At 36.5% G+C, this 27,003-nt stretch overlaps 1 protein-coding gene across 3 annotated transcripts; it reads right to left on the bottom strand.

Moving 5' to 3' along the window:
- Positions 1–126: 126 nt before the first annotated feature.
- Positions 127–27,003, bottom strand: MTIF2 (mitochondrial translational initiation factor 2). Of its 3 annotated transcripts, none has more exons than XM_029232221.1 (15): positions 26,930–27,003; positions 26,458–26,626; positions 24,838–25,085; positions 24,366–24,477; positions 18,492–18,663; positions 17,867–18,027; positions 16,769–16,945; positions 14,679–14,818; positions 8,573–8,697; positions 7,066–7,270; positions 6,457–6,709; positions 5,669–5,809; positions 3,886–4,050; positions 1,951–2,091; positions 127–1,377 (listed from the first exon to the last, which is right to left on the bottom strand). In XM_029232221.1, exons 3-15 carry the CDS (start codon positions 25,054–25,056, stop codon positions 1,205–1,207), a joined length of 2,184 nt encoding a protein of 727 aa, XP_029088054.1. In that variant the 5' UTR covers positions 25,057–25,085; positions 26,458–26,626; positions 26,930–27,003; the 3' UTR covers positions 127–1,204. The 3 variants fall into 3 exon arrangements, with proteins under 3 accessions (XP_029088054.1, XP_029088052.1, XP_029088053.1); XM_029232219.1 differs by having other exon boundaries at positions 24,838–25,063; XM_029232220.1 differs by lacking the exons at positions 26,458–26,626; positions 26,930–27,003 and adding an exon at positions 25,575–25,647 and having other exon boundaries at positions 24,838–25,063.

The following is a 27,003-nucleotide window of genomic DNA, read 5'->3' as shown; positions in this document are numbered from 1 at the left end:
GTGGGTTTTAAAGATCAAATTAATCACACTATTTTCTTAGGTAACCTGTACTTGGCAGAATTATGTTGTATTTGATACCAGCTGTCTAGATACAGGTCAGTTTCTTTGTACCTCAGCAGTACTGACTTTTTTTTTTTTTTTTTTGGCTGTATGCGGGCCTCTCACTGTTGTGGCTTCTCCCGTTGCGGAGTATAGGCTCCGGACGCGCAGGCTCAGCGGCCATGGCTCACGGGCCCACCTGCTCCGCAGCTTGTGGGATCTTCCCGGACCGGGGCACGAACCAGTGTCCCCTGCATTGTCAGGCGGACTCTCAACCACTGCGCCACCAGGGAAGCCCCCAGTACTGACATTTTTGACTGATAATTTTTGGTTGTAGGGACTTTCCTGTATATCACAGGGTGATGAACAGCATCCCTGGTCTGTACCCACTTGCTGCCAGTAGCACACTACCCCTCCCCACAACCAAAAGTATCCAGACATTGCCAAATGACCCCTAGGGGTGGGGAGGAACCTCCCCACCCCCAGACTGAGAAACATTGGTTTGTGTGAATTGGTATTATAACCTTGCCTAAAAAGAAGCTACAATGTATTGACACTTGTTTCCTACAAAGGAAGTTTAAAGGCGGCAGAGCTTGCAAGTTACCAGTTAAAAAATTCATCTGCATATGGCTGATTCACTTTGTTGTACAACAGAAGCTAACAGTATTGTGAAGCAATTACACTCCAATAAAGATGTTACAAAAAATTCACCCGAAGTCCTTTAATGTTGAGTGTGAACTCCTCTTTGGAATTTTAAGTTCTGAGGTTTGCTCATTGGTACTGCTGACACTGAAAAATAATGGTTTCACAGTATTTGACTGGTACCATATTTTATCTATGGAGTGCAGTTCAGGGAGGCTTGCTTCTTGATATCAATGAACTAAAGTAAGCACTTGAAGTTTATTAAACTGATTATTAGATTCACTGATATACCAATAATTAACAATTCCCTTTAGCCATATTCTTTCCCTACTCCAGGATTTCCAGTTGGACGCGTCCTTAAATAAGATTTCCTAATTCTGTAGCATTTTGACAGTTACACCTGTTAATGCTCGGCAGAACTTTCTGACCAGTGGTGAGTGGTGAATTATTACCTTTAGTAAGATGAAACTAGTTGCTCTGTAATAAAGCAAAACATTTAATCATTTACATTTTTAACATAATTTTAAAATCCTGGGTCCCAAGAAGTCTTGGCTAGAACTTCCTTTTCTTCATAACAGACAATATCATCTCCCACTTTAAATTCTATCTTTTCTTCATCCAAACTAAGACCACAATCCATTCCAGTTTTGATGACTGAAATATCATCTTTATGGTGTTTCAGTGAGATTAATGAGCCTTAAAAAAGAGAAAAAAACTTACGGTTCATATAACTCAAATAAGTACCCAACAAGTGCAGTTGTAGTCTGGTGTTAAAAGGAAAATTACACTGAAATTCTTACAGATTTTACAGTCCTGTCATGTTAAAAGATGGGACGAAATACCAGGGAAACCAAAGAAAAATGAAGTTTGCTATAAACAAGATGTGATTTGTAGCGAAAAGTACTGTCTCCCTTTTCAAAGGTTAACACTTTACAGGGGATGGGGGTTATACTCGGGACTTGAAGAATGAGTTACACCAGGATGAAGACGATACAGGCACAAGCTTGTTAAGAAAGGATGAAAATATAATGATGTGGATCCAAGTGTAGGAGAGACATGGCTGGAAAGGTAGTTTGGGGCCAATTTTTAGAACCTTAGAAAGATTTGGGGACTAACAATCCTGGGAGAGTCATTAGGACTGGAGGCCAGATATGAGTTAGCAAGAAGTGGCCTGAACTAGGATTATGGAGTGAAAGATTTCAGTTACCCAGGATCATCAGGTTTTCGTGACTGGATATGATATTATAGAAACAGTTTTATGTTGCTTACCCTTCCAAATAACATGTCCATTACGTATTAATTTAAATTTTTTTTGTTTTTCTAACTGTCCCTTTTGGACTCTGCAGCCGGCCACAGGAACTTTTTTCTTCCCTTCTGTTATAGAGAAGGTAGCTAGTATAGAAGCCTCACCTTTAGGAAGAAGAGAACATTAAGTATACAGAAAACAAAAATTCCGAGAAATACATAATTTCTGACATTCGGCAGAGTAACAGTTAAAGGTGTGAGAAAAATTACAAACTCGTGCAAGAAAGTCCTAATTTTCTCTAACTCAACCAACTTTATTTTCCTGGCCAATATTAGAAATAAAAACATGAAAATCCTTGGGTATTCTTGGAAAAGAAAATCAACAAAACTACATGTGCTTACCAAAAGAATGAAAAATAAATGAAATGTTCACTTTTTTGGATGAATAAAATGCAATAGAAGATGCTATCAGTTGATAAGATTAGTATAATTCCTGTCTGCTCCATGAAAACCTAATTTTCAGTTGTCCCTCAATATATTTTCTTGAATGGACCATCCGTTGTTGCCTGATTTATTTTTAATCTCACCATGGGTAATTTATATACACTTAAGAGTACTAATTCTGTGAGTCAGCTTAATTTTTTTTTACTGACTGAAATTTAAAACAAATTCCAATAATGACACAGTACCACACACTATAATGTACCAGTTTTCTAGAATTAGTGTTATTTGGTGCTCTCACTTACCCCTGGAAACCCTCATATGACTCAGTTTTCCAAATTGCTCTTAGCACAAGAACATACAAATCTCTGTGATCATGTTAAGTAGGTCAGAAAAGCCTAAAATAAATCTGTACTGTGGACCAAAAATGCAAATACTGAGTCTCATCATGAGGAAACAGACAAATCCAAATTAAAGTACATTCAACAAAATCACTGGCCTATATACACTTCAAAAATGTCAAGGTCAAAAGACTGAAGGACCTAATCTGTGATCCTGGACTGAGGGAAAAATATATATTTATAAAGTACATTATATAGGGACAATGAACAAAATTGGAACATGGACTGTGACTTAGATAAGAGTATTAATGTTCAATTTCCTGAGTTTGATACTTGTTGACTTAGATAAGAGTATTAATGTTCAATTTCCTGAGTTTGATACTTGTTCTGCAGTTTTATACGAGAACATCCTTGTGTTTAGGAAATGCAAATATTTATGGGCAAATGAACACAATATCTCAAATTTACTATCAAATGGCCCAGAAAAAAAAGTGTGTGTGTGTGTGTGTGTGTGTGTGTGTGTGTGTGTGTGTATGTTTGAAGGGGGAGGACTAAAGCAAATGGGGCAAAATGTAAACAACTGGTGAACTGGGAGGGAGTTGCTTATACTTTTCCAGTAATTTTTCTGGAAATATAAAACTATCATCAAAATTAAAAGTTAACCAAAAATATCCGGATGTGGGGAGGAAAAAGAAGAGATAAACTGATTCAGTCCATCTGAAATAAATTTAGCCGTTAAACTGGCCAAGGGATATGTTAGAAAAAAATATTTTTAAATGTAAATTTTCTTCTCATGGTGGATTTCTTTGCCAGCTGCTGGACAAAATCAATGGCTCCTTCCACAACACTGTTAATAATGTTTATGCCTCCCATCCCAGTCTACTCTGTATTACAATTAGTGGTTTATGTCTAACTAGAGGGCAAGTTCTTACTGCCTTATTTGCCTTTGTATCCTCACAGCCAAAAGCACAACACCTTGCAGAGGGCAGGTGTTTATAATTCATACGAAGTTACACTGAACCTTTATCTATAGTAGTCATTTTTTTCTAGAACACAGGGTATGTGTTGGAACAGTGAGCATATTTAAATAGCAAAATACATTTCCCTTAAACTTTGCTTTCAAGTGTTATTTACAGCAGGTTAGATACGAATGTTTAAACATTCAGTGAACACTCACCTATTGTGTGCTCTTCCACAATGCAGGGCAATCTACTGCTCAGTTCCTCCTGCAAATCTTCAATAAGACGGTAAATGATTTTGTGAAGTTTAATTTTTACTCCTTTTTTTGCAGCCGACTGCTGGATAACATTGCCTGCATTCACATTGAAGCCGTATATAACACCTGGAAAGCATAAATACAATAAAGTAGCACAAATATTGCATTAAACAGTTTGTCTTCCAAGCAAAAACTCAAATCTAAATTTTTTGCTTCTATGTAAATTAAAAGTGAGGAGAGGTAAATTCTATAATTTTTTCTCATGAAAACTAGTTAATTTAGTTAATTTTTTAAATTAATGAAAGGATTTTATAAATTCTATTGTGGCTTATTAAACAAGGAAGATTTATGATTTTTAAATCCAATCATTTAAGGAACATTATTTTAAATGACCATTATGTGCAAGGCAATATGCTAAACGAAGCTTTCATACCAGAGAAATAAGAAAAAAATGATTAGAACTGAAATACTACATTATTTTAATAACAATTCTGTTATTAATTATAATCTTATAGTCTACAACTTTTGTTGTTTGCTCTTAGATATTCAGCTGGCCAAAAGATATTCAAAAAATACAGATGACCCTTGAGCAACACAGGTGTTAGGGGCACCAATCCTCCGTGTAGTTGAAAATCCGAGCATAATTTATGGTTGGCCCTCCATATAAATGCGGTTCCTCCACATCCGAGGAGTTAACCAACCTCGGATCTTGTAGTACACTGTAATATTTACTATTGAAAAAATCCACGTATAAGTGGACCCGCAGTTCAAACCCGGTTCAAGTGTCAACTGTAGTTACTTAATTGGTAAAGTTCAAGAGTTGTTTAAGAAATGAAAGAAGTTCCATGGAGCTGACCATTTTACCAAAGAACAAATAATGTATTCAACTGCAAATACCTTGGGGGTGTGAAAAAAAATTTATGCAAATGGCTTAATCAGGAGAAAAACAGAACCACCTTGAAAGTCTTATTATCATTAAGAAATCATTCAATGCATCATACTATCTGCATTAATAGAAAAGTCAGTGCCCATAAAATACTTTGAAATAACCAACATTATTGAAAACATCTTTTCAGTAGTAAAGGTAACATCTAATTCTAATCAAGTTAGGTCATGAAGTACCCCCTTCCTAAATGATTCATTAATCACTCAATAACACTGGTGCTTTGCCTAGATGTTAAACCTAGTTAAAGCGACAGTCATGCAGTCATGAGTCCCCTTTCCGTGTATCGTAAGTTTGACTCACAAACAGTCCCCTTGTCTTCCAGGCATATAAAGCTAAAAAGAGCTTTTGATTTAAGAAAAATATAAGTTGTAAAATTATAAGTAAACAAAAATAGGCAACCAAAAGTAAAAGATGAAGGAAAGTACTGAGTAGGCTGATTGCAGATTAAAGAGCATTCAAAAAGTCTAAATGAAAGAGAGAGAGAACCAAGCCTGGGTTGGGGGGGAACCTGGAAGTGGTGAGGAGGCAGTAATGGTACATTCAAGAAATACTACTGGGGCTTGAAATAGTTCCCCAAAGTTTCAGTACAACAATGACAGCCACAGTGGAGCTGTGGCTGCAATACTGCACATCCCATTTGCTCTCAATCACTAGCTGAGACTGAACTGCAACAGGAAGGGGGATACCGATGGGGGTAAAATGTCAGGTGTGACTAGCCCAGCAAGAAAAGACAGAAGCAAATGGTTCAGAGTATGCTCTAGGGAACACAGTTAAACAAACAGGAAATGGAATCCTCACCATGAAATGTTTCAGCAAGGTTAACATCATTTTCACTAATATCACCCACACCAGAATGTACTAACTCTAGTTCACACTCATGTGAAGCATCATAGGTATCCATAATGTTCAAAATGGCCTCTACGGAACCGTCAACATCACCTAAATGCAGCAAAAGTTTAAAATTATTGGTGATAGGAGTTAGAAATTAACAGACACAAAAATGACAATAATCTATTTAAAGCAATAATAGGAATAGCATTTACCATAAAATCCACTTTTCTTTAGGTTTAGCATTATAAATATCTACTTACCTGAATAAAGTATAAAGAACCAAATGTACATTTACAACAAAATCCACTAGATAAATGTTTACTAAGGAAATCTCCCCCAGTGAGGGGGTGGGCAAAAAGGGTGAAGAGGGTCAAAAGGTACAAACTTCCAGTTATAAAGTAAATATAATATGCAGCATGGTGACTATAGTTAATAACACTGCACTGCATATTTGAAAGTTGCTAAGAGAGTAGATATTAAAAGTGCTCATCACAAGAAAAAAAATTTTATAACTAAGGATGGTGACAGATGTTAACTAGACTTATTATGGTGATCATTTCACCATATATGCAAATACTGAATCATTATGAAACTAATATAATGTTACATGTCAAGTATATCTCAATTTTTAAAAATTCCCCCCCAAAATACTGAAATCATTTTGGCTTAAATTTAATGGCTCAAATTAATTGTAAGAATGACGAAATACATATATTCCTAAAATGAGATGTAAAGTAAAATCTTTTAAAAGTCACCTTTAATAATTATAGGAAGTACATTTGAATCTCCTCCTGCTTTTTCTTTCGGCTTTAAGGGTTGCTGCTGTTTTTTTATTTTGTACTTTATAAATGACCTTGCCTTCCAGTGCAAAGTGCCATACTTCTCGCGGGCTTTCCGATGTGCTTCTTGGTGTTCCTTTCGCTTTTCTTCTATTAATTCCAGATCCTCTTTATTTTTCTCCTGTTCTTGCTCATACTTCCTCCAGTGAACAACTTCACGTGCCCTTGGCTTTATGGGGAAAAAAAAAAAGGGAATTATTTAACTAAATAGAAACCAGTAACTGCTGGTTTCTTCCTCCACTATGAAATTAGCCTAGCTCATATATGAAACCACTAATTTTAAAGTTTTAAGAAACTTACAAAACTTTTATATGGAGGCTTTGTGTAAATTTGAAATTATTTAAAAATCTTATCTCAAATTTTAAAAGCCAAATTTTACAGCCAAACTCTAGAATGACATCACTAGCCCCCCCTCACAGCCTGTTATAGTACTGAATTATTTATTACTTATTTGGTATAACATTATAGATTGATATTTTAAATCATTACATCATATCTACTGTAGAGGAATTAAGCTTGATATACCTCAGATTCTACTTCAAGAATTTCATCTCCTGCAGAAGGGAAGTCTCTCCAGCCTATAATTCCCACTGGCATGCTGGGACAGGCCTCATCGATTACTTTGTCATTTTCATCAAACATTAAGCGTACTTTTGCCCAACTCTTTCCAGCAACCAGAATGGAGCCTTTTCTCAAAGTTCCTCTTTGAATTATAGCTGTAGTAACAGGACTAATATGAAAATAAAAGTATATATTCTTAATGCCATAATCATGGTGTAATGGCACTTTCTCAGTAAAGATATCTTTATGAGATTAAAAAATATATAATTTGAACACACAGGGTTAATTCCACCACTTCTCAACTTCTCAAACAGTTTTTCATACTATAAAGACATTTCTTCAAAATTACAAGCTAAATGTCCATCAATGGAAGAATGGATAAAGAACATGCAGTATATATGTATAATGGAATATTATAAAACCTTAAAAAAAGAAAATCCTGTCACATGCTAGAATACGGATGAACCTCCTGGACAAACATATGCTAAATGAAATAAGCCAGTCAAAAAGGACAATATTATATGATTCCACTCATATGAAGTATCTAAGGTAGTCAAAATCATGGAAACAACTACTGAAAGATAGCTGCCAAAGGCTGGGTGGAGGAGGGCGGGGAAATTAGTGCTTCATGGGTATAGAGTTTGTTTTGCAAGATGAAAAAGTTCTAGAGATCTGTTGCACAACAATATGAATATACTTAATACTACTAAACTGTACGTTTCAAAATGGTTAAGATGGTAAATTTAATATTATGCAATTTTTACAATTAAAAAAAAAAGAAAACAAAAAACATTTCTTGTAAGGTTATGGTAGTGAAGGGTGCAGACAGCTAAGTGTTCTGACAGAATCCTAATCTCCTTTCTATAATTTGTTAAGCAGTAAAAAGACCTCTTTTGCTAATAGGAAGGGAAATTAAAGAAGAGAACACTATTTCAACAATCTTACTATATATTAACGGGTAAGAACATAAAGAATTTAGAAACCCTAAAATGCAACAATTGCCATTTTATTCCAAGTTATGTTAGTCTATAAGGCTTTAGCAATTCAGTTAAGTCAGTGGGGAGAAAAAAAGATATCAAGCAAATTGAACTACTAAGTCACCTAGATATGACTACTAAATGTATACACATATTTGCTAAGATCTACTGATAACTGCATGTTTGTGTTCTGTGCGCCAGTGCAATAAAATACTTTTTATTTTTATTTAAAATATATATATATTTTTTGGCTGCACTGCAGCGGCATGCAGAACTTCCCCAACCAGGCATCGAACCCGTGCCCCCTGCAGTGGAAGCGTGGAGTCTTAACCACTGGACTGCCAGGGAAATCCATATTTTTTAAAACAAATGCTTTGAAAATATTGTTCAGGGACTAACAATAATGTGCAATAAACATAAGATGCTGTTATATAATCAAGTCACAAAAACAATGAAATAAAATTATTAGAAAGCAACCATTTTAACAGACCTACCCTCTTCCTTTGTCTGTGAAAGATTCTATTACTGTTCCTTCAACTGGACCAGTAGGGTCTGCTTTCAATTCTAACATTTCTGCAAGAGCAATTGTTGCCTCTGCCAAAGCCATCATGTTATCGCCCTTTAATAACAAAAAAACCTGTTAATATACATTAATAAATAATATCTGTAAATGTAAATACCAGGATCAGAAAGCCAAATAATCCTCGACAGTTACACTTTTCTCTTTAAGCATTAAAAACATGAATTACACAATACTACGAGACTAGATATCAATTACAGGAAAAAAATCTGTAAAACATACAGATACACGGAGGCTAAACGATACACTACTTAATAACCAAGAGATCACTGAAGAAATCAATGAGGAAATAAAAAAATACCTAGAAACAAATGACAATGAAAACACGACAAACCAAAACCTATGGGATGCAGGAAAGCAGTTCTAAGAGGGAAGTTTATAGCAATACAATCCTACCTCAAGGCACAAGAAACATCTCAAATAAACAACCTAACCTTACACCTAAAGCACCTACAGGAAAAGAACAAAAAAACCCCAAAGTTAGCAGAAGGAAAGAAACCATAAAGATCAGAAATAAATGAAAAAGAAATGAAGGAAAAAATAGCAAAGATCAATAAAACTAAAAGCTGGTTTTTTGAGAAGATAAACAAAATTGATAAACCATTAGCCAGACTCATCAAGAAAAAAAGGGAGAGGGCTTCCCTGGTGGCGCAGTGGTTGAGAGTCCGCCTGCCGATGCAGAGGACACGGGTTCGTGCACCAGTCCGCTAAGATCCCACATGCCATGGAGCAGCTGGGCCTGTGAGCCATGGCCGCTGAGCCGCACGTCCGGAGCTTGTGCTCTGCAACAGGAGAGGCCACAAGAGTGAGAGGCCCATGTACCGCAAAAAAAAAAAAAAAAAAAGGGAGAAGACTCAAATCAATAGAATTAGAAATGAAAAAGCAGAAGTAACAACTAACACTGCAGAAATACAAAGGATCATGAGAGATTACTATAAGCAACTATATGCCAATAAAATGGACAACCCGGAAGAAATGGACAAATTCTTAGAAAAGCGCAACTTTCCAAGACTGAACCAGGAAGAAATAGAAAATATAAACAGACCAATCACAAGCACTGAAATTGAGACTGTGATTAAAAATCTTCCAAGAAACAAAAGCTCAGGATCATATGGCTTCACAGGCGAATTCTATCAAACATTTAGAGATGAACTAACTCCTATCCTTCTCAAACTCTTCCAAAATATAGCAGAGGGAGGAACACTCCCAAAATCATTCTACGAGGCCACCATCACCCTGATACCAAAACCAGACAAAGATGTTACAAAGAAAGAAAACTACAGGCCAGTATCACTGATGAACATAGATGCAAAAATCCTCAACAAAATACTAGCAAACAGAATCCAACAGCACGTTAAAAGGATCATACACCATGATCAAGTGGGGTTTATCCCAGGAATGCAAGGATTCTTCAATATACGCAAATCAATCAATGTGATACACCATATTAACAAACTGAAGAAGAAAAACCATATGATCAACTCAATAGATGCAGAAAAAGCTTTTGACAAAATTCAACACCCATTTATGATAAAAACTTTCCAGAGGGTAGGCATAAAGGGAACTTACCTCAACATAATAAAGGCCATATGTGACAAACCCACAGCCAACACCTTTCTCAATGGTAAAAACTGAAAGCATTTCCACTAAGATCAGGAACAAGACAAGGCTGCCCAGTCTCACTGCCATTATTCAACATAGTTTTGGAAGTTTTAGCCACAGCAATTGGAGAAGAAAAAGAAATAAAAGAAATCCAAATTGGAAAAGAAGAAGTAAAGCTGTCACTGTTTGCAGATGACATGATACTATACATAGAGAATCCTAAAGACTCTACCAGAAAACTACTAGAGGTAATCAATGAATTTGGTAAAGTAGCAGGATACAAAATTAATGCACAGAGATTTTTGAGTTCCTATACACTAATGATGAAAAATCTGAAAGAAAAATTAAGGAAACACTACCATTTACCACTGAAACAAAAAGAATAAAATAGCTAGGAAGAAGCCTACTTAAGGAGATAAAAAACCTGTATGCAGAAAAATATAAGACACTGATGAAAGAAATTAAAGATGATACAAACAGATGGAGAGATATACCATGTTCTTGGATTGGAAGAATCAACATTGTGAAAATGACTCTAATACCCAAAGCAATCTACAGATTCAATGCAATCCCTATCAAACTACCAATGGCATTTTTCATAGAACTAGAACAAAAAATTTCACAATTTGTATGGAAACACAAAAGACCCCGAATAGCCAAAGCAATCTTGAGAAAGAAAAATGGAGCTGGAGGTATCAGGCTCCCAGACTTCAGACTATACTACAAAGCTACAGTAATCAAGACAGTATGGTACTGAACAAAAACATAAATACAGATCAATGGAACAGGATAGAAAGCCCAGAGGTAAACCCACACACAAATGGTCACCTTATTATTGATAAAGGAGGCAAGAATATACAATGGAGAAAAGACAGCCTCTTCAATAAGTAGTACTGGGAAAACTGGACAGCTACATGTAAAAGAATGAAATTAGAACACTCCCTAACACCATACACAAAAATAAACTCTAAATGGATTAAAGACCTAAATGTAATGCCAGACACTATACAACTCTTAGAGGAAAACATAGGCAGAACACTCTATGACATAAATCACAGCAAGATCCTTTTTGACTCACCTCCTAGAGAAATGGCAATAAAAACAAACATAAACAAATGGGACCTAATGAAACTTAAAAGCTTTTGCACAGCAAAGGAAACCATAAACAAGATGAAAAGACAACCCTCATAATGGGAGAAAATATTTGCAAATTAAGCAACTGACAAAGGATTAATCTCCAAAATTTACAAGCAGTTCATGCAGCTCAGTATCAAATAAACAAACAACCCAATCCAAAAATGGGCAGAAGACCTAAATAGACATTTCTCCAAGAAGATATACATATTGCCAACAAACACATGAAAGAATGCTCAACATCATTAATCATTAGAGAAACACAAGTCAAAACTACAATGAGGTATCACCTCACACCAGTCAGAACGGCCATCATCAAAAAATGTACAAGAATAAATGCTGGAGAGGCTGTGGAGAAAAGGGAACCCTCTTGCACTGTTGGTGGGAATGTAAATTGATACAGCCACTGTGGAGAACAGTATGGAGGTTCCTTAAAAAACTAAAAGTAGAACTACCATATGACCCAGCAATCCCACTACTGGGCATATACCCTGAGAAAACCATTGTTCAAAGAGTCATGTCCCACAATGTTCACTGCAGCTGTATTTACAATAGCCAGGACATGGAAGCAACCTAAGTGTCCACAGACAGATGAACAGATGAAGAAGATGTGGCACAGTTACACAATGGAATATTACTCAGCCATAAAAAGAAACGAAACTGAGTTATTTGTAGTGAGGTGGATGGACCTAGAGTCTGTCATACACAGTGAAGTAAGTCAGAAAGAGAAAAACAAATACTGTATGCTAACACATATATATGGAATCTAAAAAAAGAAAGAAAAAATGGTTATGAAGAACCTAGGGGCAGGACCGGAATAAAGATGCAGACGTAGAGAACGGACTTGAGGATACGGGGAGGGGGAAGGGTAAGCTGGGACAAAGTAAGAGTGGCATGGACTTATATACACTACCAAATGTAACACTGATAGCTAGTGGGAAGCTGCCGCATAGTACAGGGAGATCAGCTCAGTGCTTTGTGACCACCTAGAGGGGTGGGATAGGGAGGGTGGGAGGGAGATGCAAGAGGGAGGAGATATGGGGATATATGTATAGCTGATTCACTTTGTTATAAAGCAGAAACTAACACACCATTGTAAAGCAATTATACTCTAATAAAGATGTTTAAAAAAACCCCCAAAACATGAATTACCCTATTTGACAGAAGGAAAGAAGGAAGGGAGAGAGGAAGGGAGGGAGGGAAGAAGAGATAAGCAAGAAAATCTGACCCAGGGACTGATCTTGCAACGAAAAGTGGCTATACATATATAGATAGATATTATATATATATTATTTATCTATCTATCTATCTATCTATTTTTAAGAATATCTACTAGAGTTCGTTAATACCCTTTTTTTTTGTGGTACACGGGCCTCTCACTGTTGTGGCCTCTCCCGTTGCGGAGTACGCACAGGCCCAGCGGCCATGGCTCACAGGCCTAGCTGCTCCGCGGCATGTGGGATCTTCCCGGACCGGGGCACGAACCCACGTCCCCTGCATCGGCAGGCAGACTCTCAACCACTGCGCCACCAGGGAAGCCCTGTTAATACCCTTTTATAAACACATGCTTCTTCCACCCTCTGTCCTCCATCTGTCTCTACAATTGTGTTTTCTTCCTCTCACTTTCTTTACAGTGCTACATTACAATTGAAGTTCTATCCAATTGAACAAGCTTTCACTGATTTCATCGGATCCACTCAAGAATCCTGTAAAATAAGTAAATCAAACACTACTTACTCTTATTAAATAAATAAGGAGAAAAAACACTGACTAGACCCAAACTATAACCTACACTCTGCAACTACCCAGCTGTACAACCTTGGAAAATCAGTTCACCTCCCGGATCACCTTTCCTCAACTGTAAAATGAAGGAGCTAGAGTAGATGACTCTTTCACCTTTAATGGTCTATGTCTACTATGCTTTCTAAGTCTCCAAGATCATGCAGCTGATTAACGGGTGATGGAACTGGAACTGATGGACAAGGGATTTTTCCATTCTCCATGTCAGCTAAGAGCTTGCTCACAATTGTTACAATATAAAGCAACAGAAACAACTGTAACAAAACTAACTAAACACTTTTCTTACCCATCTACTTATTCCTAGTATTTATTCCAATTTACAAAATGCTGCTCTGAAAAGCAGAGCTGGGGTTGTTTCTTTGCATGAAGAGTCCTCTATTCTTCATCAGAAAAGAAGGCCTCATCTTACTTCCCTGCCACTCTCTTACCTCCATTCCCAGGATTCATCTTTGCCATGCCTCCAAATTTGCCTAAGCAGCTTTACATCTATCTATCTACTCATCTAATATCTGGGCAGAAAAGGTGGTCATGTCTTCAAATGTTCTAATCTTGCCATCTGGTTTTCACATCGTAGTAACAATCAAGGTATAGCAGAAAGAAGACAAGTAAGGTGGCATTTTATGAGTTTCAGAGAAAAAGAGGCATAATTTTACTATTAACAGAGGCATAACTTCTAATCATCTTGGAGGTAACAAATTTAGGAAAAGTAAAGATAAAATGAGACTTAATTGGAGGAAGGTGGCCAAATAAAGTACAATTTCTTCATCAAATGATCAGAAGAAAAAGAGTCCATATTACGAGTAAACCATGGAATATGGTAAGAATGGACAAAAAAGGAAATTTTTACTTAGCAGCAACCTGTATAGGACAAGAGAACTGGAAAATGCTATCACAAAGCAGGTACTGAGCTTCCTTGGTGTATTTTATCCAGAAGAGAATAATTGGTAATTTAAAAGAAAATGGAATTATCATAAGTAACATTATAAAACTTACAGCAATTTAGTTCACAGAAACACTGAGTCAATCAATAACAAACTGAACCCAAATATTTCAACACTGTATTAGTAAAAAGTTATATTTGTTTAAATTTCTCTTAAATGCCCTAAGACCTATTCTATAGTTTTTCACTTTAAAAACAAGCACTTTTTATTACCAACTGAATTTCGTTTCTGCTTAAAAGTCTTTATCCTACTATTATCCTATCCCCACATCATTCACCACTTATTCTCCTCATTCTAAGTACCTCGTAGTAAGAAAAGCATAGGTAAACCTGACCCCCTCTGGATTGATGACTAATCTTTCTGAGCCTAATTTCTAATCTGCCAAACTAGGATAATGATACCAGCTTTGCCTAGTTCTCAGAGAATTTTTAAAACAACAACAGAAATTATGGATGTCAAAATGTTCTCTAGGTATAAGGCACTATGTGCATGATGTGTAGCACTCCCATCTGAACACACTGTCTCTGAGGTGCCCGCACTTACCGTGAGTGCAGAAACATGCACTGCTTGAACGTCACCTCCATAATCCTCACATACCACATCATAAGCTAGCAGTTCTTTTTTCACTTTCTCAGGATCAGCCTCAGCTTTGTCACATTTGTTTATGGCAAGGACAATAGGAACTGAAAGAGACAGAGTTAAGAAGAGTGCAAATGACACTTCAACTCCAGGTATTCACAATGAAAGATGCCAACGTTTTCTGGCTTTCTCTTGACCCAGCGGATGTATTTATCTAACAAAAGACCTAAAAAGACCCACTTTACACCCACCTACTCTGCTTTATACACATGAAGGATTCCAGATGAGAGATGTCAAAACTGCAATTATAAGATTCTGTATTAAGAATACGCAATTATGATTATTAAAAAACAAAAACACACAATAGTACTTAGGGTAGAGAAAGGACTATCCTTAAATCTGAAAGCAAGATCAGCAACTACACTAGAGATAATCTCCAGAAAAAAAAAAATCAAGAGAAGATTCTAATTCTAATACCACTAGACCATTTGCCTCTTCTTTCCAGGAGTTCCCTGTTAAAACCCAACATCTCACCCTGGGGTGAAACTAAGTACCATTATTGTAAACTTTCTTTTAGGATTTACAGCAATTCTTTCTTCATACACACTTAGCTGAGTGACTGACACAAAGTAGATTCTCAATAAATGTTTACTTAATGAATGAACCAAATAATCTTATAATCTACTTGTCATTACTAAACATACCCTTTCATTAGAGAACTCAAACAAAATTCTAGGAGATAATTCTCTGATTGAGTTTCACCAACTCTGCAATTTTCTCAGGTATCAAAGGAATAGAAATTGAAAATAGACACGAAAGAGCTATGCAATCCACAGCCTATTATTATGAAAAAGTACATTCTATATCGATCAGCTGGAACTTAACAGGCACCAAGAGAACAGGTACAGAAAGCATGATGTAAGGAATTTATCATATCTCAACCAACTGCTTTGTTACAGGGTCCCTGGCAGATTTACCACTCTTATTTTTATTATATTCCCTAGGATCATTAAGAACATAGCCCATTCCACAAAGGTAGTTTTGAGGAATTAAAAAATAAAGAGAGGAACACAAGCTAGAAGACCAGATTCCAAAAGCAGGCATGTTGCAAATTAACTGTAACTGGGGAAGTTCCTGCCACCCTCTGGGTCTTAGTTTTCATGTTGTGAGATGAAAAAAACACTGGACTAGATCAATGATTGTCAACCCTTTCTTTTTTTTCTTGCCAACAAACCTAGGGGAATATGATGCATTCCTTCAGGTACATTTTCTCAAGACAACAGTATTTTCTCAGTGGGTGTAGGGTCATATCACAATAAGAATGAACGTACAAAGTATGTGTGTGGTGTTTATTATTACAATTTTTTTTTTCTTGGCCACGCCACGTGGCTTGCAAGATCTTAGTTCCCCAACCAGGGATTGAACTCATGCCCTCGGCAGTGAAAGTGTGCAGTCCTAACCACTGGACTGCCAGGGAATCCCCTATTATTACAATTTTTAAATGGAGAAATAAGGGAGAATATAGCCAAGTATTTTCCAAAAGTTTCGATTTTATACCTTTGACCAAATAAGAACTTATTTAAAGCAGATGAGGGAAAAGTCTCTTTTAGAGAAGAATTCCAGATAATAAGTGAATAAGGAATAACAATTAGAATATCACCACTTTGTAACTCCTAATGAATTGAGGTGATGGGTACATAGGGGTTCATTATTCTAGGCTTACTTTTATAGCTATTAAACGTTAAAATGTTTTTTAAAAAGTCATTTGAGACTGTTAAATTGTCACACCATGCCAAGTAAGTAAACAGTAGAGGAAGGAATATACTTGTGGTCACAAGTCCCAAGTTGAATCCTGCTATACTCTTCTAAGTAGTTAATGTCTTTGGAAAACAATTCAACTTTCTTTGCACCTTACCTGTAGAACAGGTATAATAATCCTGGGATTGCCAAGAAGATTAAATGAGCGACATGTAAAAACAGTGACTTTGTAGTAGATCCTTTAAAAAAAAGAAAGCAACTTCCTTCCTGATACATGTAAGTCAGCCACACAGTACCTTGAGCATCTTTGGCATGCTGAATGGATTCTACAGTTTGTTTCATCACTCCATCATCTGCAGCTACAACCAGTATGATAATGTCAGTGACCTGAGCACCTCTGGCTCTCATTGCTGAGAAAGCAGCATGTCCTGGAGTATCAAGAAAGGTTATCTTTTCCCCAGAAGGCAGAGAAACTGTGGAAACAGAAATCCAAGAATTCTGAGCACTCAGATATATACTTCCTTAATACAAAGGAATATACATGACCTTAACAACACAATCAATAATTCTTCAAAATAATTTTATTCTTTCCATTAATCTTAATCAGAACAATGCATTTGGATCATCACTCCACAATGAAAAGTGATAACATACCAGTGAGACCTTTAGGGTTTTCTTTTCATGTAATAATTTCAAACTAAAACTCAACCTATTTCTAGAATATAACTATTTTCATAAATGTACCAACTGGAATATATTCTGGAGAAAAAAACAGACTGACAGTTGTCTAGGCAGCCACTCCTGCATTAGCAAACACCAGCTGCACAACTGTCTTGAGCAACAGAGGCAATTTAGTACACAGTCAGAAGCTCAGGATTTGAGTTCAACAGCCTTGGGTTTAAATGCTGGCTTTGCCACTTTACTAGCTGTGTACTTTGAGCAAGTAACTCAACCTAAACAAGCCTCAGCCTCCTTATATGTATGTAGGAATATTAATACCTACCTCATGATGTTGCGAAGATAAAAAAACATAAAGCATATAAGGTGCTCAGAACAGTGCTGGGCACATGCTAGGTGTTCAGCAAATGACAGCTGTTACTCAATTATGAGTGGTAACATTATGACAACCTAGCATTGACAATTGACAATGACAATGAGCATAGGCTCATTAAATCAAACTAAGAATGAGCTAGAATACAAAAGGTATAACTTTCTTCTTATACACTGTACAAAATAACCTTTATTAACCACCAGCTCTACATTTCATCAAACCAATGGCTTTAGGCTTTAGCCTATCTTTTACTTTAAATTCATATATTTCATACGGTGACACTATTTTAAGAAAATAATATGTGGGGTTCCCAAGTACATTGTAAGGTGATCTGTGTTCATACCAAGAAAGGCACCAATGTGCTGAGTGATGCCTCCAGCTTCCATTGCTGCCACTTGAGTTTTTCGCAGTTTGTCAAGTAACGTCGTTTTTCCATGATCAACATGGCCCATTATAGTAACAACTGGGGACCTTGGTATTAATAAAGCTGGATCTGCCTGGGGCCTACAATTAACAGCAAAGGAGTTTCATTTCTTAAATATCAGAAACACTTTATAGCCAGTGAACTGATCTGCAGTTATCTCTGTGAACTACCATTAACAATAAAACCCAACATTTAGCTTTGATTAGACATAACTATTTTCCTCTTCTATACATACAATGACTTATGATAAAATAATAATGACTGCCCACCTACTGTAGGCATCTTCATAACAGTGAGCAAAACTGAAAAAAATTTTAAAATTCAGGATCAATATATACACTCAGCAAACTAAGAAAAATAACTCTTAGAGTTTTATAATAACCTGAATATACTTTTTGATACTTTAAGCACTTTGAAGAAAAGTTTAACCTATACTCACACATCATTTTAATTGCAAAAGGAATTTTAAGGCAAATGTTTCCATTAAAAAGTGTGAATAAAACAATGTGGTCTCCTTCCCCCAATTTATACAGTTAAGTTTTACCTTTTTACAGCATCTTTATTTTCTCTGACTTTGTCCTGTTTTACTTTGCTCCATTTTAACTTCATCCCTGACTTCTTTATCACTTCTTTGATCCAGACTTCATCTAAATGTGAGTGTGCTTCTAGTGAATCTATGTCAACAGCAGTGTTCAATAAAGATTCATATACACAATCTGGGTGAAACAAGATAAAACCTTTTAGGATCACGAATTAAATGTTCCAGAAAGTGACCTCTATTGATAAACATCTATATAAACAATACACTCAGTGAGAGGAATAACTATATAAGCTATCCGTTTCTCTAATGTTAACGAATCACAAAAAAGTTGAAAAGAAAATAATCTTTAAAATATGATACAGGGAGTTCCCTGGCAGCCCAGTGGTTAATACTTTGCCTACCAATGCAGGGAGTGCGGGTTCGATTCCTGGTCGGGGAGTTAAAATCCCACATGCCTCGAGGCCAAAAAACCAAAACATAAAACAGAAGCAATATTGTAACAAATCCAATAAAGACTTTAAAAATGGTCCACATCAAAAAAAAAGGAAAAAAAAGATACATTTATATTAATTGATATTTCTGCATATCATAAATATTTGAATATTTACCATGTACCTTATGAACTACCTGAGCAATTAATAAAACATTAAATTGCATGTCGATTCTCATTATTCAAGGTAATTATGTTCTATAAACTCACTGGGAACAGTGAATTAGCAAATACTGAATCATTGCTCTGAAGGGAAATACAGGGTTACGTTCCTTCAGTCTCCGGTCACAACATTTTCATCAGCTATATCTTGTTTTATGTGTTTTTGTTTAAAGACATCTTATTCAATATATGTTGTTGATTCATTAACGTTATACTCACAGTCGACAGCACTGTACTATAACTAATGCCTCAATAAAGCTTATCTAACACATGTATTTTCTCTGTAAGGCACATTACAGCCTTCTTGTAGTTAGTAACACTAAACAGCACTTCAGCACCATGCTGAGGGGCCATTTTAAACAGCGAAATCACCAAAAAAAAAGCACAAAAATGAGAAAAACATGGCACTAAATAAACCACAAAAATGACACTTGTTTACAGTATGAGAGGAGAGAAGGCAGAGTGTGGCCTTGTTTGAACCTCAGCTAGTAATGCGTGATCAGGTCAGGCAACTCAAATTTTTCACCGCTCTGTGCATGTCCAGGAATGACTACAAAAGCATTTCAAGTATCAATTTTGGGGCTACAAATACATTTTAGGGAATTCGCCAATTCAGAATCCCCAAATAATAAGGATTGACTATATTTACATATGTATATACATAAATATATGCACACACACACATACAGTATCACAGAATACATGTACACACTATTTATGTATCTATTTAGGATGTCCAAAAAGTAGCAAAACATAGGAAAAATAATTACTTGTTGTTTTCATTTTATTTAATGTGCTTTAATTCCAGTCATATTTTCCTGTGGGTAATAAATAAAGTATCAGTGGTGATAATGAAATAACTAGTTTTATGCTTCCAGAATTTCAGTCACCCTATAAATATATATTTTGAGAGACAGATATAAAAGAAAGGCATCTTCAAACACGCAGAATATTACACTAAAAGAACTTCCTATTCAGTAGTGTGCTGGTAAATGTTTACTCTGAGGCTCCTAAAAAAAAGTCCTGATTTATAGCACTTCCCAATTTCCATGGTACAAATACCCGCCACCAGGGGTGCCCAACCCCGTTAGGAACCAGGGCGCACAGCAGGAAGTGAGCGGCTGGGGAGTGAGCAAAGCTTCATTTATACTTACAGCCGCTCCCCATGCTCGCATTACCACCTGAGCTGCGCCTCCTGTCAGGCGAGCGGTGGCATTAGATTCTCATAGGAGCACGAACCCTACTGTACACTGCACATGCAAGGGATCTAGGCTGCAGGCTCCTTATGAGAATCTGATGCCTGATGGTCTGAGGTGGAGCTGAGGCAGTGATGCTAGCGCTGGGGAGCAGCTGCAAATACAGATTATCATTAGCAGAGAGGTTTGACTACACAGAGACCATAATAAACCAACTGCTTGCAGACTCAATTCAAAACCCTATCAGTGAGTGGCAAGTGAAAACAAGCTCAGGACTCCCACTGATTCTGCATTATGGTGAGTTGTATAATTATTTCATTATATATTACAGTGTAATAATAATAGAAACAAAGCGCACAATAAATGCGCTTGAATCATCCTGAAACCATCATCCCCCCAACCTCAACCCCCGTCAGTGGAAAAATTGTCTTCCACAAAACCAGTCCCTGGTGCCAAAAAGGTTGGGGGCTGCTGTCCCCCACCACGTCTGACTTCAAGCCACCAATATGAAGTCACTGAACACAGAGATGAAAAGAGATGTGAAGCAGCACACTATTAAATAGTATTTCCACCATATCGGTACAATAAACGTAAATAACCTCAAGATCATAGATTAATAGTAAAATGCAGTAAAATAATTAAGAAGTGAAAATATTAATGAGTATTTATTTACCTCCATTTATGACTTAATTTTTTAAATGGTTGTGTTTACACCAGCTCACATAATTCCTTATAATTTAGCAATAGGCTCACAAACTGGTACAAGCCAGCCTCAGCACCTCACTGATCCTACTCCATAATAATGCCAAGAAATGCTTTCTTGTGTATTTCCCTACCACATTTTTCCCCAAGAAAACACATTTTAAATTAGGAGTATGGCACTATTGATACTATGTATAAAATAGACAACTAATGAGAACATACTCTATAGCACAGGGAAATCTACTTAAGGCACTGTGGTGACCTAAATGGGAAGGAAATCCAAATAAGAGGGGATAAATGTATATGTACAGCTGATTCATTTTGCTGTACAGTAGAAACTAACACAGCACTATAAAGCAACTATGCTTCAATAAAAATTAACTTAAAAAAAATAAAAATAAAACATAAATAAACTAGGAGTATGGGATTAACATATACACACTACTATATATAAAATAGATAATCAACAAGGACCTAATGTATAGCACAGGAAACTACTCAATATTCTGTAATAACCTATATGGGAAAAGAATGTGGAAAAGAATGGATATATGTATATGTATAACTGAATCACTATGCTGTACATCTGAAACTAACACAGCATTGTAGATCAATTATACTCTAATATAAAATAAAAATTAAATTAAAAAAATGCTACAACATAAATTTCCTATATGGATATGCTCTCAGAAAACAATAAAACTCTAAACGTAAAAATTATAATGAGTACAATTCTGTTTCTAATAATGCTAAAAATCCTTAATAATCCAGTAACTATAGTTTTCCAATATGTTATCCTAAACTTCTGAGAGGTAGCTTATACATAGGGATAATCTTTTTCCCTCTACATTAAATGCATATAGTATCAACATATTATTTTATCTTTATCCAAGACTTAAATATTTACATGTAGAAAAGTACCCAAAGCATTTTAACCAGAAATACTACATCAATTTTCTTTTTTGGCTGCACTGCACAGCTTGCAGGATCTTAGTTCCCCCACCAGGGATTGAACCCACACCCCTGGCAGTGAAAGCACAGAGTCCTGACCACTGGACCGCCAGGGAATTCCCACATCAAGTTATTTTAACTGAGCCGGGGCAGGGGGGTTAGGGTGTATGTACATTGCTAATATAGCAGTTAAAAATATTCACCATATGAAAACTATCTTAAATTCAAAAGAGGTATGATTATAATATTAAATAAGTTTCAAATAGATAACTTTTATTTAAATCATAGCAAATCAGTTTTGGATTTAGAGCACTGATCCACAGGATTAAACCTGTATTTTAATTATTCTATTTATTTGGTGATACAAAGGAATTATGGTTATGCGTGTGTATGTTAACGTTTAAAAAAAAAAGAATTATCACTTAGCAATATGTAAGTACTCATGGATTAAATGATATATTAATAATTGTTATCACTGGCTCATGCAAACATTATGCTTATCATTCCATTCCTTCTGCTTTCATATATATATGAAAAATGCCAATAATAAAAAGTTCTAAAAATCAAGTCTGTTATCAATATCATTTATAAAATCATATCAATACAGTTTTCCTTGGAAAAATTCCGAATGACATGGCCATGTCCATTTGTTCTCTTAAAGTTTTCTAGTTATAAAATGATTACATAATCCAATGCAAAGTTTAAAAAAAAACACAAGATAGAGTGCTAATTTTCTATTCTTTGTGAGGATGTACTGTCACAAATAGTGGTAACACTTTCAGGCAGGATACACATTAAAACTCTAGCTCTGCTGTGATTTACAAAATAACAATTCCTGAGAGAAAATTTGGTCTGTGAATAAGAGCATCTGCTCTGGAGCCATACTCCCTGGGTTCAAAATCCTGGCTCCACCACATAGTAGCTGTGAAATCCTGGGCAATTATTTATCCTCTCTATGCCTTGGTTTCTCAATCTATAAATGGGGATAATAATCATACCTGCTTCTAGAGAACTGTGAGAATTATATGAGTTAATACATATAAAGTATTGATATATAGTAACAGCTCAATAAATATGTTATTAGTAGTAATTTTTTGCCAAGTCTGCTTCACTTGTTACTTTATTTTGCTACAATAATAAGCTATTTCTTGTTTACTAAATTTTAATGTCAGTTTATAATGAAAACGAAATGAAAATTTTGTTCCAACAATCCTAAATTGGTAATAAATACAGTAGTCCCTCAGTATCTGCAGGGGCATGGTTCCAGGACATCCCCTGAATACCAAAATACATGGACTTTATATATAAGTCCCTTAGATAAAATGGCACAGTATTTGCATATAACCTACACACATCCACCCATATATTTTAAATCATCTTTAGACTACTTATAATAACTAATGTAATGTTATAGAAACAGTCGCTGATGCATGACAAATTCAAGTTTTGCTTTCTGGAACTTTCTGGATTTTTTTTTCCTTTTTTTAAATATTTCTGATTCACGGTTGGTAGAATCCACAGATGCAGAACCCTTGGATACAGTGGGCCAATTACAATTTTTATTACATTTCTAATAAAAATGGTATTATGAAAAGTTGTAGTTATGGACTTCCCTGGTGATGCAGTGGATAAGAATCCGCCTGCCAATGCAGGGGACACGGGTTCGATCCCTGGTCCGGGAAGATCCCACATGCCGCAGAGCAACTAAGCCCATGCGCCACAACTACTTAGCCTGTGCTCTAGAGCCCGCAAGCCACAACTTCTGAGCCCGCGTGCCACAACTACTGAAGCCCGTGTGCCTAGCACCCGTGCTCCGCAACAAGAGAAGCCACCGCAATGAGAAGCCCGCGCACCGCAACGAAGAGCAGCCCCCGCTCGCTGCAACTAGAGAAAGCCCACGAGCAGCAACAAACACCCGACTCAGCCAAAAATAAATAAATAAATTTATTAAGGAAAAAAAAATGTACAAATATTTTTCTGCTGGCACTACACTACAGAAATTGTCAAAATGAGTGCAATTAGAGAATTATAGAGAAACAAAAGGAAAGTAAATGAGTATAAATACGGTCCCTCAGTCCAAAAGCATTCTTTGGACTTATTCTAATAGTCCACGAGATTTCTGAGCAAGAAAGGTTAGTTCAAATTAAAAAAATCTTTTCCACTTTTATTAAAAGCAAAATCTTAGAGAACTAGATTTGGCAAAGAGCCAAGAAACTAATCAGGATTTGTCATCTAAAGTGAAAAATATTGGAATTGCTTAACATCTTTTTAAACCACTAGTCTAATTTTCATCCTTGAATGCCTTAATCTCACTGCAAATAAAATACCAGGTATTCCACGTTTCCATATTTTTCCTTATAAAATTATCTGGCTCACCTATGTCTTTTTCCATTGCTCTGGCCAGCTCCTCAACAGTCATTCCAATCCATACCTCCACCTCCTTTTTAGATTTTGTTGAAGATAACTGAGATTTCTGCGATTTTTTTTCCTATTAAATATTCAGAACACATAAAGAAGAAGGAAGAAAATCTCTGAGGTTTATTCTGGAATATCTACCACAGTCAGGGCTCCTATTTCTACCAACACTCCCATAAATTGTTAAACCTTAGACTAAAATTTAAAATCCTGATTCCTTAATTCACTGTTATACACTGATATAAATAAGCAAATTAATCAACATTACTAAACAGCTAACTAGAACCTCCCTTCCTCACAAAGATTTATTGCCTGGAATGTAGCATTAAGGCATAAAGATTTCAAAAATACTCAAAATGGATTTCTACTCATGGCTCTAGGCACTTTTATCTCAGACCAAATAATACAGAAACTCAGAGAAATCTAGAACTACCTTCTTTGTCACCAGAAGCCTATGTTGAGATAAAGCGGTCCTGATGAGCGCATGTGTCTGCCAGGGCTGGGGGTACAGCTGAGCTGTCCACACCAGGTAAGCAGATGAAAACACGTGCCTCCACTGTGCCAACATTCTTCTTTGATACAGGCTGTGCAGCTGCCTACAAATAGTGTGAAATCGTAGCAAGTTCTCCAACTTAAGTATCTTCTGGTTCATGTTTCTCCTAGGAAAAAAGTTTTCAAATACTATTTTGGTTAATATTGAAATCAAGTTAGTAAATATTAATTGGATATCTACTACACACAAAACACTGTGCTAGAGTTACAACAATGAGTAAAACTGGGTTCTCGCCCTGAAAGAGCTCACAGTCCAGAGAGATGGAATTCCGTACTAAGTACTCTCTAGATATTAACTAGAACTATTGTTAATGTTCCTACCATAATAACACTGAAATACAATAACAAACTTATAAGGGTTCTTTTTTCACTCCTGAAACATCAATTAACCAAATCACAACTACAGTCATTTTTTTTTAAATGCAAATTTGCACTGATCAACTCTCTGCCAAACATTCTTTGGGAGGATGGGGGGAGATTATCCCTAGTTTAATGTACAACTTCAAAACATGCTATATAAGGACTCATTATCTGCCTTCTGTTAATCTCTCACTCCATCTCTTACGCTCTTATAGTTCCCTCACTCCTATCTCCCAAATTTTTGTTATTCTGTCTCACCTGTAATCTCCAACGGCTGTCTTCTAATCTTTGAAACTTTGCATATGCTCCCTCTTCTTGGAACTGTCTTTCAACCCTAACATTTTCCCCTCTTCCCAACCCCCCCCAAAAAAAGATGCTTTAGAGTGGGAAGAAGGCACCCAATAAATATCTAATGAATAATGCCAATAAATACCTATTGAATAATGCCTTTTGAATATTACTCTTGGGACAAAAGAAGAGTTTACTGAGAGAAAACCACAACAGACCTCAACAGTGTAGCTCAGAACTCAGTAGTATAGTCTTTTCCTCCTTGAGTCTTCTATTTCTTCTGATCACAACACTGCATTTCTACAGCTTTGCTTTTCAGTGTTTAAGGGAAGGAGCAACTAAAATAACATAAGTACTAGTTTTCTCCTCAGCAGACATTTCAAGAGCACCATCTTCCAGGCACTGCATCTGAGGTTGTTGATTCAAAATTTAATAAGCAAGAGTCCCTTCCTTTGGGGTCCACTGTCTTTAAAATGTTCCAATATAATGATTCTTAAACACCTCAAGAATGGCACATTTAAAGAATCTTATTTAGGTACATTTCCCTGAACTAAGAAGTAAAGGGTGCTCAGGAAGCACAGAATTCCTTAGGGAAAAAAAAATTTTTTTAATGACTCTAAAACCAGATTTAACAAGGACACAGATTAACATAATGGGAGGAAAAGTCCTACACGGAGATTAACCAAAGCACAACTATTTCACTGACGCAGGGATTCGAAAAACACATTGGCGGTCAATAAACCAAATACCAAAACTGAAAGGAACCTTACTTGCTACTTATTCCAAGCCCCTCATTTTAAAGAAAAGGAAAATGGAGTCAAGAGAGGTCAAAAAGCCTTCTCCAATGTCATACCGCTAGTTAATGACAGTCAGGACTAGAACCCAGGCTTTCTGACTCCCAATTCGGTGTTCTTTCGCCGCTAGTATATTCTTATCATGGAACCTGAAGAAGGATGTTGGAAAGAATGTAGTTGCGCTGGTGAAAACGTCTGAATGAAACAGCTAGAAGCCTTGGGAGTTATCTGAAAGGTAAAAAGAAGTCACGGTAGAATGTCGGATCTAGGGTGGCTTCGCCTGGAACCCGAGACCAAAAAGCCTTGGGCACAGGGGAGGTCGGGGCGTGGAGGACACCTGCCGCGGCACGCGGGGAGAGCAAGCAGCCGGCCGCTTCTGGTTGGATAGCGCTTTCGTTATGCCGAAAGTAACAATCACGCATGGATTAAGTGCAAAATGGAAAGCCTCCCGAATGCGCAATGCTTGTCATCTGTGCCGCTAACACTTTAGGCCAAACAATAGGGACCACACGGCTAAGAGACCCCACTCACTTAGCTCCTACGTAGGGTCCAGGGCGCCGGAATTCTGACGCAGGTCAAAGATCACCTTCCGGACCCGGGAGGAC

This window comes from Monodon monoceros, unplaced genomic scaffold (assembly GCF_005190385.1).
Source record: "Monodon monoceros isolate NGI ecotype Baffin Bay Population unplaced genomic scaffold, NGI_Narwhal_1 Super_Scaffold_19, whole genome shotgun sequence".
Taxonomy (NCBI): Eukaryota; Metazoa; Chordata; class Mammalia; order Artiodactyla; family Monodontidae; genus Monodon; species Monodon monoceros.
Note: the sequence above shows the minus strand (reverse complement) of the source record. Positions and strands in the feature narration are given on the sequence as shown.

Coding starts and splice junctions, on each gene's coding strand:
- MTIF2 (XM_029232221.1), bottom strand. CDS start 25,056: ATGAACCAGAAGATACTTAAGTTGGAGAACTTGCTACGATTTCACACT. Junction 18,028..18,491: donor AATAAAGATGCTGTAAAAAG/GTAAAACTTAAC, acceptor TGTTAATTGTAG/GCCCCAGGCAGATCCAGCTT. Junction 5,810..6,456: donor ACTTCCTATAATTATTAAAG/GTGACTTTTAAA, acceptor TGCTGCATTTAG/GTGATGTTGACGGTTCCGTA.